At 35.8% G+C, this 13654-nt stretch overlaps 1 protein-coding gene across 3 annotated transcripts in view; it reads right to left on the bottom strand.

Annotated features, from left to right (window-relative positions):
• The window catches only part of RNF19A (ring finger protein 19A, RBR E3 ubiquitin protein ligase), a 51054-nt gene that overhangs the window by 14715 nt on the left and 22685 nt on the right, over positions 1–13654 (bottom strand). For all 3 annotated transcript variants that reach the window (XM_049853767.1, XM_049853769.1, XM_049853768.1), the window contains 2 exons: positions 12244–13011; positions 4356–4564 (listed from right to left, as the gene is read on the bottom strand). In XM_049853767.1, the coding sequence (XP_049709724.1) occupies positions 4356–4564; positions 12244–12917 (883 nt within the window). In that variant the 5' untranslated portion in view covers positions 12918–13011. The remainder of the gene's footprint in view (positions 1–4355; positions 4565–12243; positions 13012–13654) is intronic.

Raw genomic sequence — 13654 nt, 5'->3', positions numbered from 1 at the left:
CATTTAGTTTTATGGTGCTGGAAACACAAAACAGCCTTTCAAAATGCTAAGATTACATGTTAGAGAATTAATACCCTAAGCAATGTGTTTTTGCTCTTATCTCTTTATAGATCTGTACCTAAATATTTTCACTCTCTGTATAGATAATTAAGGCTATTTTGTCTACTGTCTCTTTCCTTAAACCAGCAATTAGGAAAAAAAAATTACTGTACACATATGATATACTTCTTACAAAATATTCTCAAAATGTAAAAATGCTATAGTTTTACTGATCACACTCCTGTTCGCCAAGGATCAAATAATTCATAGCTCCTTGATATTTTTTTTTTTTTAAAAAAAGGTCTCCTACTTTGTTTAAAGCGTTTGGCAAAGCTTTTGCCTTTTTTTATTACTATATTTCTGTCTACTGTTAAAATATGGGCACTGTCATATTAAGAAAAAAACAACAGGATACAAAACACTGTGTTCTCAAAATTTGTTTTAAATGTTCTCCCCTCCTCCCTGCTAAGCACATTACCTCTAAGAACTTACTACAAAATGTTAACAGTGGTAGTGGAAGGGGATTACAGGTGGTGATGCGGAGTCCATTAAATATTATATTTTTATGAAAGGAGAAAAATATAGTTAAAAAGAAAATATGTGCTACATTTAAAATGTAACTCAAAGTACATAAGCCACTCAGTAGCTATAAGAAAGAAATCTCACTTAGATGCAAGGCTGCCAGTTTATTGGGAATAACATTAATTAATAAAAATCATTTTAGATGGTAGGTCCTTTTCCTTTTTCCACAAGTCAGTGAGAACCAAGTTCAAATTTTTAATTTTTTATAGATTATATCAAAAGAAGTTATCAGAGTCATTTGTTCTGACAGCTTTGATTTGTGAAGCACTGTGGTTAAGCATTTGGCTGCTAACCAAAAGGTCAGCTGTTCAAATCCACCAGCCGCTCCTTGGAAACCCTATATGGCAGGTCTACTCCACCCTGTAGGGTCTCTGTTGGTCAGAATCGACTTGATGGTAATGAGTTATGGGTAAGTAAAAAATGCATGTACAGTTATCCCTCGGTGTCTGCTGGGGATGGGTTCCAGAACCCCCTTGCAGATATCAAAATTCGAGGATGCTCAAGTCCCTTACATAAAATGGTGTAGTATTTGCATATAACCTACATACAACCTCTTGTATACTTTAAATCATCTCTAGATTACTTAGAATACCTAACACAATGTAAATACTATGTGAGTAGTTGTTCTACGGTACTGTATTGTTCAGTGAATAATGACAAGACTCCAGGCAAACAATGCTTAAACACTGAGTGCTGCAGAGAGACTGAGGATCTGTGAAATGGTGGGAGGCTGCAGCAGGAGATGCCTACACTCATTTGATTTCGTGTGGACTCAGCATTCTGCTTGGCACATGGTAAATCCAAGTTCTGCTTTTTGGAGCTTTCTTTTTCCTGATATTTTTTGATCTGCAGTTGGTTGAATCCATGCTTGCCGAGCCCGCGGATACGGAGGGCCAACTATACTTTAAATATAGATTTTAAATTTTATATCTTAAGATTTTTAAACAAACATGGAACAAATTCCAAATGAAGTTTATTTTTTAAAATAATTGACTTGGAAAGCTATATTTATTCCAACAACGCTAGTATTTGGCTCAAATCATTTGAGAAGTTTTTCTTTCAGAATCATCTTCAAAGCTACTTCATATAAAAAATCACTCTCATGATCATATTAGTCACATGTTAGTCTGGATTCACCCCAAACCAGTGACTCAACCTAGTATGATCCTCTAGTTGTTAAGACTGAGCTCCAAAGAAACTTTCAATCATTTCCAAAAATAAAATTGAGATTAAAAGGATAATTTAAGAGAATGTATCAGGATCTAAAGGCTATGACCAATAAGGCATTCCAAGGTAGCACTGCTGAAATAAACATAAAACCTCCCAGGGTGACTGCTCTGAAGAAGACCTTTTTTTTTTTGGAAGACTAAACCATGATATTTAAAAAAAATAGTATTTTACTGTGTTTTTGGTGTAAGTTTACACAGCAAATTAGACTCCCGTTTAACAATTTTTATACAAATTGTTCTGTGACATTGGTTACAATTTTCACAATGTGTCAGCATTCTCATTATTTCCACTCTGTTTGTTGTTTCCACTGATCTAGCTTTCCTTTCCCTCCTTGCCTTCTCATCTTTGTTTTTGGGTAAATGTTGACCACCTCATATAGTTGATTGTTTAAGGGAGCACATTACTCATGAGTGATACTGTTCATTTTATAAGCCAATCTATTATTTGGCTGAAAGGTGACCTCTAGGAGTAGCTTCGGTGCCAAGTTCAAACAGTATCTTAGGGAGATAGTCTCGGCAGTAGGTCTGGACTTTTTTTAGGAATCTGAATTTTGTTCTACCTTTTTCTCCCATTCTATCCAGGACCTTCTATTATGTCCCTGGTCAGAACAGTTGGTTATGATAGCCAGGGGTCACTATCCAGTTCTTCAGGTCTCAGGTTAGAAAAGGTTGTCGTTCATGTAGGCTATTAGTTCTGTGGACTAGTTCCTCTTTGAGCCTTTGGTTTCCTTCTGTCTCTTTTGCTTCAGACGAGTAGAGACCAATAGCTGTATCTTAGATGGCTGCTCGAAATCACGGTGTTTATTTAAAAAATTATAACAAAAGCCATCTCTCTGTCATTTTCTAAAATGAAGATCCAGACATGCTAAAATCTCTATCAGGAGACTATAGTTTCCTGCCTCACAGACAGCATTTACTACAAGTCAGGAAATGTTTCAGCCCTACGGAAATAAGTAATTATTAGTACCTTATTTTACAGATTAGGCAAGTAACTTGCTCAGGGTCACACAGAGAATAAGTGGAGGAGCTGAGATTTGAATCCAGGCCGTCTAACTTCAGAATCTATTCTCTTACTTAATACATATCTGTGTGTCCTGTGACTAATAAATACCCACCCCACCCGAGAGAGGAGGGATATCTTTCCAAGCGCACTACCCAATGGTTACTACTGCTGACTCCTCAGGGGACAGTTTAGGTATAGTTTTCTGTGAACTACTTTGGGACTCATACCTACATATTATTACTAATACCTTTGGGTTCCACCCAAAATCTTCAGGAGAGGAAACAGAAATAAACCAGTCACCAAACAAGCATAAAAATCCATGTACATTATATAAAATACTAAATGTTGTATTTTCCATGTTAAATTTTAATAAGACCATTTTTCTAGTAATATAAAGCAAAAGATTATTTCAATATACGCTGGTAGCAATGTAAATTATTCTCTTAATAAATTTCTGTATTATCTAAGTTTTGCCTTTTATAGAGAGAAAAACTAATATTTTTCAAAAAAGGATTAAAATTTCAATAAGCAATCAGAAGTCTGTGAACATTAAATATTAATTTTTAAAATTTTTATTCAAGGAACATTAAGATGTTCATTAAAAAAAAATTAAAGCTCTTGGGATGAAATGCATACTTTAATGCACAGGTCCCCACCTAACTTTTAAATTCATGGCCAAAGACACCTTACTGTTCTTAGTGTCCTCTCTACTAAGACATATGCAGTCCCTGGGTTAGGAATGGAATGTGGACTTACATGAGTAAACTCCCACATATCCTTTAATGTTATGTTAATTTGCCCTCACTTTTAAATGACTGAACCAACCCCTACTCAAAACAAATTCTTCGTAAAGGTCACCTTCACTTGCTGCGCACGCAGCTTTTAAAAATTACTGAGAAGGCTTCGAGTCTTTCCCTGCACTGAAGTACGGCTGAATATGAACTGTATACACCTATTCCAACTCACCTAAATTTGACTTAAAGACAGTTAGGAATGGATCTCAGTTCAGAACCCAAGGATTGCCTGTATAATTTTGCACCCTTGATCCTGGGACTGGATGAAACTTTGGTAAGTAAGAAATGCATTTCACAAAATATGGAAAAGAAAAGCATTGTAAGAATAAATACTGATTTAATTCTGTAATTTTGTGATATAAAAAATAATCTAAAGGTGGTTTTTCAAAATTAATATTTTATTAAAAATATTTGCTAAACTTTGTCTAAAACACCCTTATAAACAAGTCTCAAAGCATTTTTAGCTGCTAGTTAGGTAAATCATGACACTCTTTTTTTTTTTTGACAATAGCATCTTTCCGATCTCAACGCCACTTTCTTCCACAGAAAAAAAATGAGTGATTCTGGGACAGAAATGATAACACATAAAATACTTTTGAAAACTGAAGGGAGGATAGGGGATAACAGCAGCTGAACACTATATATTTTTATTAAAATAACTAGTGTTCTGTATGTGTCAAATATTTCATTACAAAAAGTTAGAAATACCTGCTGCTCCAGATTCTTGGCTATAACTAATGGATGAAGATCGAATAGTTCTCAAACGTAAACTCTGGGCTCTCTCTTGTCGGGCAGCATCACAGGTCTGGTTAGGATGCCAAATCTGTTTACAGTGATAGCAAAACTCTGTTCCACAGCCTTCTCGCCCACAAGTTAATTTTGGACAGCTGGCACATCCAAATGCTATCACAGCGTATCTTGAAAGCACAAGAAAAAAGATTAAAAACATGATGTAAAACAAAAGAGATTCATTAACTAAAACAATTATCCAACTATAATGTTATTCCTATAACATATTTTACATTTATGCATTAGCAAATAGTCATAAACCCTAACAACATCTCACCAATATAAAAAAGGGGGGGGGGAGGATAAGGTTCACAAATGAAGACACACAAATAGCTAAGAAACATTTTAAAAGTTCCAACTTTTTGTTTTTAACTTATCATATTTACAAGGGAAAAATAACATTCAAATCTGGTGGAATACGGTTGAAATGAACACTTTTGGCAATATATTATCAAGTGACTCAAATAATCCCACTTATAGGAGCCTATCACAAAGGATATCCAAATATACAGTAAAATGCCTAAGTTATCACATCAAAGAAAATGATTTAAGAAACGGACACGTTTGTTAGTAGATTATATAGTTCTAATATTTTTGAAAGAAATTTTAGGACACCAAAGAATACTCATGATATGCCAAACATAAAAAGTAGGACACCAAACTATATATAGCTCAATCCCAATTTTATAAAAATTATGTTAAATTAGTACTATATGCATATAGAAAAGATTAGAAGAAATTTACCAAAAATCTTAACATTGGTTTTCTTGGTATTAGGGCTTTAGTTTTCCTTTTTTTATATTTATACACTTCTGATTTTCCACAATTAATTATTACTTTTATAACCAGGAAGATTTAAAAAATGACCTATTTAAAAATAATGATGCAATGGATCGGCTACACATGTTAATGACATGCTGTGCCAATTCACAAACTTTGTGATTACCTGACATTTAAGCATCAATTCTCACATTTTTGTCTCTAAAATGATGGTGAAAGTGGTCTTTGGTGTCAATCTCCTACCAAAAAGTGTACAAACTGAGATTTTTCAGTCAGGAAGTTTATTTTTTTCCTGTCAGATAAAACGCTGAAAGCACTAGATTCATTACTAGCCCTAATACCTATTCTCTGAGTTAATTTTTCGGCAGTTTAAGAATTTCTGACTTAAAATAATTCTGGGCACTCTTGGGCATTTATCTCAGAGAAATGAAAACTTACGCTCACACAAAAACCTGTATATGAATGTTCACAGCAGCTTTATTTGTAACAGCCAAAAACTGGAAACAGTTCGGATGTCCTTCAACAAGGGCATGGTTAAACAAACTACAGAACATATATACCATGGAACACTACTCAGCAATAAAAAGGAACAAATGATACATGCAACAACTTGGATGAATCTCCAAGGAATTATGCTCAGTGGAAAAAAAAAAGTCATTTTCAAAAGGTTACACATGACTGAATTTATAAAAATTTTTTGAAATGACAAAATTTTATAAATAGAAAACAGATAAGTGGTTGCCAGAGATTAGCAACGAGGGCAGGGAGGAAGGGTAGGAGAATGTGGTTATAAAAGAATAACAAGAGGGATCTCTGTGGTAATGGAATCGTTTAATACCTTGATTTCTTGACTGGTGGTGAATACTCGAACCTACACAAATGGTAATATTTATAGAACACACACACACACACAAGTATGCATACATACACTTAAAAGTGGCGAAATCTGAATAAGATTGGTAGACTGTATCAATGCCCATATCCTGGTTGTGATGTACTTCAGCTGTGCAAAATGGTACCACTGGGGGAAACTTTAACTCTCTGTATTATTTCTTACAACTGCCATGTGAATCTACTATTATCTCAATAAATTTTTCAATTAAAAACTTTTCTAGGATTTTCTAGATCTCTTCGAAAACAGCAACAAACAAGTGTTAATCTAGGTATAAAAGGCTTTTGTAAATATCAAATATTTCCTCTTGCCTGGAATGTTAGGAGAGTTTTCAGAACTCCTATTGTTGCTAGCAGTAAAATCTAAATAATAACTTCAACTCAGGCTTCATTAAATTTCAAGATAATCTACAAAAATACACAAGATTTTAAGAGTCAGAGAATTCTTTCATTTTTAGACCTGTTGTTCCCTTTAAACTTACATCTTGAACTCCATTTTATTCCTCATAGGCCAATTCTCTACCACTGTCTGCAATAGGTATGAGGAGCGCTGGTGACGCAGCAGTTAAGCACTTGGCTGCTAACCTAAAGGTCAATGGTTCAAACCCACCAGCCACTCCACGAGAGAAAGATGCGGTAATCTGCTTCTGTAAAAAATTACAGCCTTAGAGATCCTTTGAGGCAGTTCTACTCTGTCCTATAGGATCACTGAGTCAGAATCAGCTTGACGGCAATGGGCTTGGGCATCACAGATATACCAGACCCTGGTGGCCTCATGAACGGTTAAAAGTGTTCGGCTGCTAACAGAAAGGTCAGCGTCGGCAGTTTGAACCCACTGGCGGCTCCACAGGAGAAAAGATCTGATGATCTGCTCCCATAAAGATTACAACCTAGAGCTGTCATCTACGTTACAACTGTTGGTCTCTCCCTGTCTGGAATAAAGAAGAATGAAGAAAACCAAAGACTCAAAGGGGCAATTAGTCGAAAGGACTAACGGACCACATGAACCAATGCCTACACAACCCCGGACCACGAGAACTAGATGGTACCCAGCTACCACTACTGACCTCTCTGACTGCGATCACAACAGAGGGTCCCAGACAGAGCAGGAGAAAAATGTAGAACAAAAAATTAAATTTACAAAAAGACCAGCCTTACTGGTCTGATAGTAAGGACTGTCAAGAGGAACCCCTAAGACTATCGCCCTAAGTCACCCACTTTTCTGACCTGTAACTGAAGCCATTCTTGGAGACCACTTTCCAGCCAAACAATACATAAGCCCATAAAATAAACAACACCCAAGAAGAATGTGTTCCTTAGAACAATTAATTATACAAGATCAAAAGGGCAATATTTGCCCCAAAGCAAAGATGAGAAGGCAAGGATAGAAAATCAGGACAAAAGGAAACAGGGAACCCAGGACAGAAATGGGGAGAGTGCTGACACATTGTGGGGAATGAAACCAAGGCCATGAAATGCTTTATGTATAAACTATTGGATGGGCATCTAATATGCTCTGTAAACTTTCACCTAATGCACAAAAGCCAAACAAAAAAAATTACAGCCTAGGAAACCCTAGGAAACAGCTCTACTCTGTCAGACAGGGTTGCTATCAGTCAGAATTGATTCAACAGCACACAACACAACAAATCATAGGTATATATCCATAAAAAATGGACTCAAATATGCCAACAATCACGAAGATGGCACCCGTTGTGGTTGCCATTGAGTTGTATATGCCGTTCCAACAAGTTATAATCTAAAGTATAAGCTAAAATAGTCTCTGTTCAGAATATTAATTTCAGTGAATAGGAAAATGTACTTTCCCTTAGATCTCTTTTGTATCCTACCTTTTCTTGCAGGAAGAAAGAAGGAAATGGGAGGCAGGATGGAAGAAATTGTGGTATGCAGGAGACAATGTCAAAACCAACAATCTTTTGAAGTCAGTCACAATGTACAAAGACAGAAGAACAAAAACGAATTTGTTTTGTTTTGCTCGAGTGGCTTGGAGACATTAAATAATTAATTACATTCTATTATATAAATGTTCCTGTATATTCAAAGCTCCCTGCAAAATCTGAAGGACTCACATGAGATGACAGGGGTAGTGTGTGCTGGCAGTAGGATAGCCTTAGCAAACTGGAACAGGTGATGACAGAAACTAAAATAAAACACCAACTTTTTACTATCTGCCCAGACAATGTACAAACTAGAGCTCCTACGCAGAAGGAATCAGATATTTTTATCAAAGGCAGGGTGCATGCTTCTCCCCGTATGTGCCCTTCATCCCAATTCTTCTTGTCCCCAGTCATGGAGAGCTTTTTCTTAGGAACTTGTAAGGACTGGCATGTTCTATAGCACTCAAGTTTGACCTCCCATGCCTCTTCCACTCTACTGCTCCATTTCCCTTTCTTCCTTCTCAAGGGTTTTTTTTTTTTAAGGAAAGTCATTTAAATAATCCTAATCTGCCCTGGCGCTCAGAAGAATATTAAGTCATAAACCCTGAGACATCTCCAGCGGGAACCAGGTCGAGTAGTACTTTTATCTACTTTGAAGGAGGGGCAGTATTTCTCAAGGTATGTTAATCCACATGTTTAAGTAAAATTAATGTCATATTGATAAATGATAAATATCACATGCAAAAAGGAAAATTCATAATTTCACATCTAGACATTTATGGAAAAAAGCTTTTCAGGTGTGTTGTGCAATGAAAGGGGTTAAATAAATACTACCTATATGCCTGTGGTCCTGGTACTATTCCTACGCATAACTGTGAATGAGAACCAAATGGTCAGCTATTTAACAATATTCCTCACGCCAGATTTAAACAATAAATGCAGTTTAAATTTTAAAATGTTCCTCTGTGGGGGCTGGGCATAACATAATTTATAAAGAAAATATTCTACGTCCTACTTTGGTAAGTAGCTCTTGGGGTCTTAAAAGCTTGTGAGCAGCCATCTAAGATACTCCACTGGTCTCACCCCGTCTGGAACAAGGCAGAATGAAGAAAACCAAAGACACAAGCAAAAGATTAGTCCAAAGGGCTAATGGACCACAAGTACCACAGCCTCCACCAGACTGAGTCCAGCACAATTAGATGGTACCCCGCTACCACCACGAACTACTCTGACAGGGATCACAACAGAGGGTCCCAGACAGAGCTGGAGAAACATGTGGAACAAAATTCTAATTCATGAAAAAAAAAAAAAAGACCAGACTTACTGGTCTGACAGAATGTGGAAAAACCCCGGGAGTATGGCCCTCGCACAACCTTTTAGCTCAGTACTAAAGTCACTCCTGAGGTTCACCCTTCAGCCAAAGATTAGACAGGTCTATAAAACAAAATGAGACTAAATGGGCACACGAGCCCAGGGAGAAGGCAGAAGGGGATAGGAAAGCTGGTAATGGGGAACCCAAGGTCAAGAAGGGGTGAGTGTTGACATGTCATGGGATTGGCAACCAATGGCATAAAACAATACGTGTACTAATTGTTTAATGAGAAACTAATTTGCTCTGTAAACCTTCATTTAAAGTACAATAAAAAAAAAAAAATGTCCCTCTGAGGGTCCAAAGGTTTTAATAAGTTCCAAGAGGGCTGCGAGTTTTGTCTTTTGTTCATCATTCAATCTCCAATACTTGATACACAGGTGCATTAAGTAAGTGTCCGATTTAAAAAATAAAAACGAAACTTACTTCAGAAATGGAGATGAGGAGTGTTAAATGAGAACTATAAAGTGCTTATTGTGTACTGAAAATTATGCTAGGAAAATAAATCTGTCTCTAAACAACAGAGTACTAGTTGCCAGAATGAATCTTTGCAGTGTTAACTCTGTGAAAGTGTGCTTACCACTCTGTAAAGCATGTAACAAACTCTTTAAAGACAAGTGTTTAGACATTTATAACTTAATCACAGGAACATTAAAGATTTATTTTAATCATTATATAACAATAATTATGCTAGAAGCATTAAAGACCTATGTCACTTAATCCTTAATCCTGATTCAAAGTCAAGTCTGTACATGTTCATACTAAGTAAAATTGTAACCTTTAACAAGGGCTCATGTAGTATTCTGTTTACAAAGTGTACATATAAATTTCATGTTACTAGGTGATGTTTTCTACAGAACACAACCACACAACCTATAATGTCAATGAATATATAAAATAAACTCTTAATCTAGAGAGCCAGAATAAATCAACTACAAATGAAAATACACAGATAATAAAAGTAATTTGACACATTTTTTCAGATCTCTGTATTCAACCACCAAAACCAAAAATTAATTTATGACCAAATTAAGGACAATTTCTTTGTTAAATATGTAACAATTAAGTAGTTGTTTTCATAACAGAAGTATCTTTTAAAGAAAAGTGTTTCTATTATTTTATATTTTAGTCAACATTTATGGTATCATCTTCAAAATATTCAGGATACTAAACCTTTTTTTCTTCTTTTTTTAAGATAGGCACACGTTGATTTCTTCTTTCATTGGAAATATAATACCATTTTTCCATCATTTTTCCTACCTAGCCAGAGTTCTCTTGTTTTATTTATTGTTTAAATTGTGCTTTACTTCAAAGTTTATAGCTCAAGTTAATTTCTCATTCAAAAACTTATACACATTGTTTTGTGGCATTGGTTGCAATCCCCACAACATGACAGCACATTCCCACTTTCCAACCCAGGTCCCATGTCCATTCAACCAGTTCCTGTCCCTTTCTGCCTTCTCATCCTGTTTTTGGACAGGAGCTACCCATTGGTCTCATATATCTGACTGAACTAAGAAACACATTCCTCACTTGTATTATTTTTTGTTTTATAGTCCTGCCTAACCTTTGCCTGAAGAGTGGGCTTCAGGAACGGTTTCAGTTCTGGGTTAACAGAGCGTCCAGGGGCCATAGTTTTGGGGTTCCTCCAGTCTCTGACAGACCACTAAGTCTGTTCTTTTTAACGTGAATTTGAATTCTGTTCTACATTTTTCTCCTGTTCTGTCCAGGACTCTCTACTGTGTTTCTTGTCAGGGCTGTCACTGCTGGTAGCTGGGCACATCTGGTCTTAGGCTGGCAGAGTCTCTGGTTCATTTAGTCCTCTGGGCTAGTATTTTCCTTGTGTCTTTGGTTTTCTTCATTCTCCTTTGTTCCGAGTGGGAAGGGACCAATAGATCTAAGCCATTTTTTATAATAACAGAGTCTCATGAGAAAAAATATGCAAAAATATCCCAAATGAGTTTCTGAAAAATTTTAAAATTTTACTGAGAAATATGTCATACATACAAAGAATTTATAAAGAATAAAATGATACCCACGTATCTACCACACAAGAACATGATCAGTATGGTGATCATATAATTCACAGCCTAAATAAAACACTTAAGAAAGAAAGGTACTGCTAATAAAAATTATACTAGTACAATAAGCAAGAATCAGAACTACCTTGGGCAAACCAGAACCTATGGTTACCTTATATATCAGCGGCTTCAGAAGCCCTCTGATTGTCCCTCGGAGTTCACATCCCCTCCTCGTCCTCTCAAGGGGTAATCACTAAAACAAATGTATTTATCCATTCTACTGTTAATGGGCATTTTTTTTTTTTAATGTTGGGAAAATGGTATTTGTTACTCAAAAACTTGAGCAGACTGAAATATTACATAAGTTCTAGATCTTGAGATCTTGAGACCAGCAAATGCTAGTATCTATCAATATGAGCATATCATACTGTAACATGTTAAAATCCCCTTTTAAGGGTCATTTAAGTTTATGACCACAAAAATTTCCCAAAAAAAGAAAAAAATCCTGATCATTTTATCTGTTACACCAAAATAAAAATTCTTCAAATCGATAGGGAAAGTCAATTTTGTACACAACTAGATCCTATACTCAACCATCATACCCTCTTCTTCTGAAAATGCTCTTAAATGAATATGAAATGCAGATAATATATAAAAATGAATAATATAGGATTCCTGCCTTAACTAACACTGTGCCTGAAACACAGCATGTACTCAATGTATGTTGGTCTATTGAATAAATAAATTCCCTGGCATCTTAAGATTTTTGAGCAGTAGTCAGCAAATTCTTATTTTATCCATAATGAAAAAAATTTACTTCAAGAAAAAAACAAACAATATTTTCTTACCCACAGTCTGGAGCTGGACACCACCTACAATCCGGATCTGCAACAAGCCACCGTCTAAGCATAAATTCTTCATATTTTTCCATCAAGACATCATCACTTAATATCAAACGAATATCATGGGGATTAAACCGTTCAGTACATTCTGGGCAACTGATATTAACTCTGCTTTCGGAGATTTCTATCCTTAGATACTGTCGTAAGCAATCCACACAAGATCTATGATGACAAGTCATTATCTCAGGAAATCTGTCTTTAGAATGCCGCAAAAGGCACAAAGGGCACTCTATAAAGTCTCCAACTTGTTTGCTGATGGAAGTTAATCCATTGTCAGAGGAGGTATTTGTAGAGAAAATGGAGTTCTTATCAGTACACATTTCAGAATGTATACTTTCAATACTTGCAATTCCATCCACCCCGCCATTTAACTCCCTTGATTTACGTTTGCTATCCTTTTTCCTTCGAAACAGAGAGCCTATTGAGATTCTTCTTTTTTTGGGTGCCTTTTTGACTGAAGGCAAGCTCACAGATGAAGCAGAAGACTGAAGGTCTCGATCTGAACCCATTTGCCGATGTAAACTCATGTCTAAAATGCTCATTAGAATTAAGTCAGGGTCAGTGTTTACACACAGCCCTTCATTATATTTAGAGATAAAACCTGTTTCTTGTTCTTGCATTCAGATGATGTCATGATATAAGAAAATCATACTTGGTTTCTTCAGAGAATTCTTGAAAAAGTTCGACTTAAAGGAGGCTGTTACCATAGATGCCCTGAGGGGGAGGAAAAAAAACAAGACCACTTAATTGTATTCTTCTGCATGTTTTTAAAAACTTACGAACTCACTATGAAATTTCAAACAAGTAGGTTCTTTAACAATTAGTTTTTTTTTTTTTTTTAATATAAGGCCAATTTCTTAGGTAGTCTGCAAAAGAATATAAAATCACCTATGCTGAAATAGCAACTAGGACATGTGTATTCTGACCTGATCATTACTAAAATATTCCACAAAATATATGATCATCATAAAATGCCTGATCATTATCAATTCTGACTTCAACAATTCCTCACTGCTCTTTTAAAAAATTGACAAACGAATTATAAAACGTACTGCAAATACTAAAGGCTAAGAATGGCCCACATAATCTTGAGAAAGAATAAAGTGGGGTGGGAGAGTATCTTACACCGCCAGATATAATGACTTATAAAGTTACAGTAATTTAGACAGTGTGGTATGTCACAAGTAGGGATACAAAGACCAATGAAACAGAAGAGCCCCAAAATAAGACCCACATATACATGGACAGCTGATTTATGATAAATGTGGTATTGCTGAGTACTAAAGAAAAAACAAAAAAAACCAAACCCACTGCTGTGGAGTCAATTCCAACTCACAGCGACTGTATAGGACAGAGG

The sequence above is a fragment of the Elephas maximus genome, chromosome 15 (assembly GCF_024166365.1).
Source record: "Elephas maximus indicus isolate mEleMax1 chromosome 15, mEleMax1 primary haplotype, whole genome shotgun sequence".
NCBI classification, from domain to species: domain Eukaryota; kingdom Metazoa; phylum Chordata; class Mammalia; order Proboscidea; family Elephantidae; genus Elephas; species Elephas maximus.
Note: the sequence above shows the minus strand (reverse complement) of the source record. Positions and strands in the feature narration are given on the sequence as shown.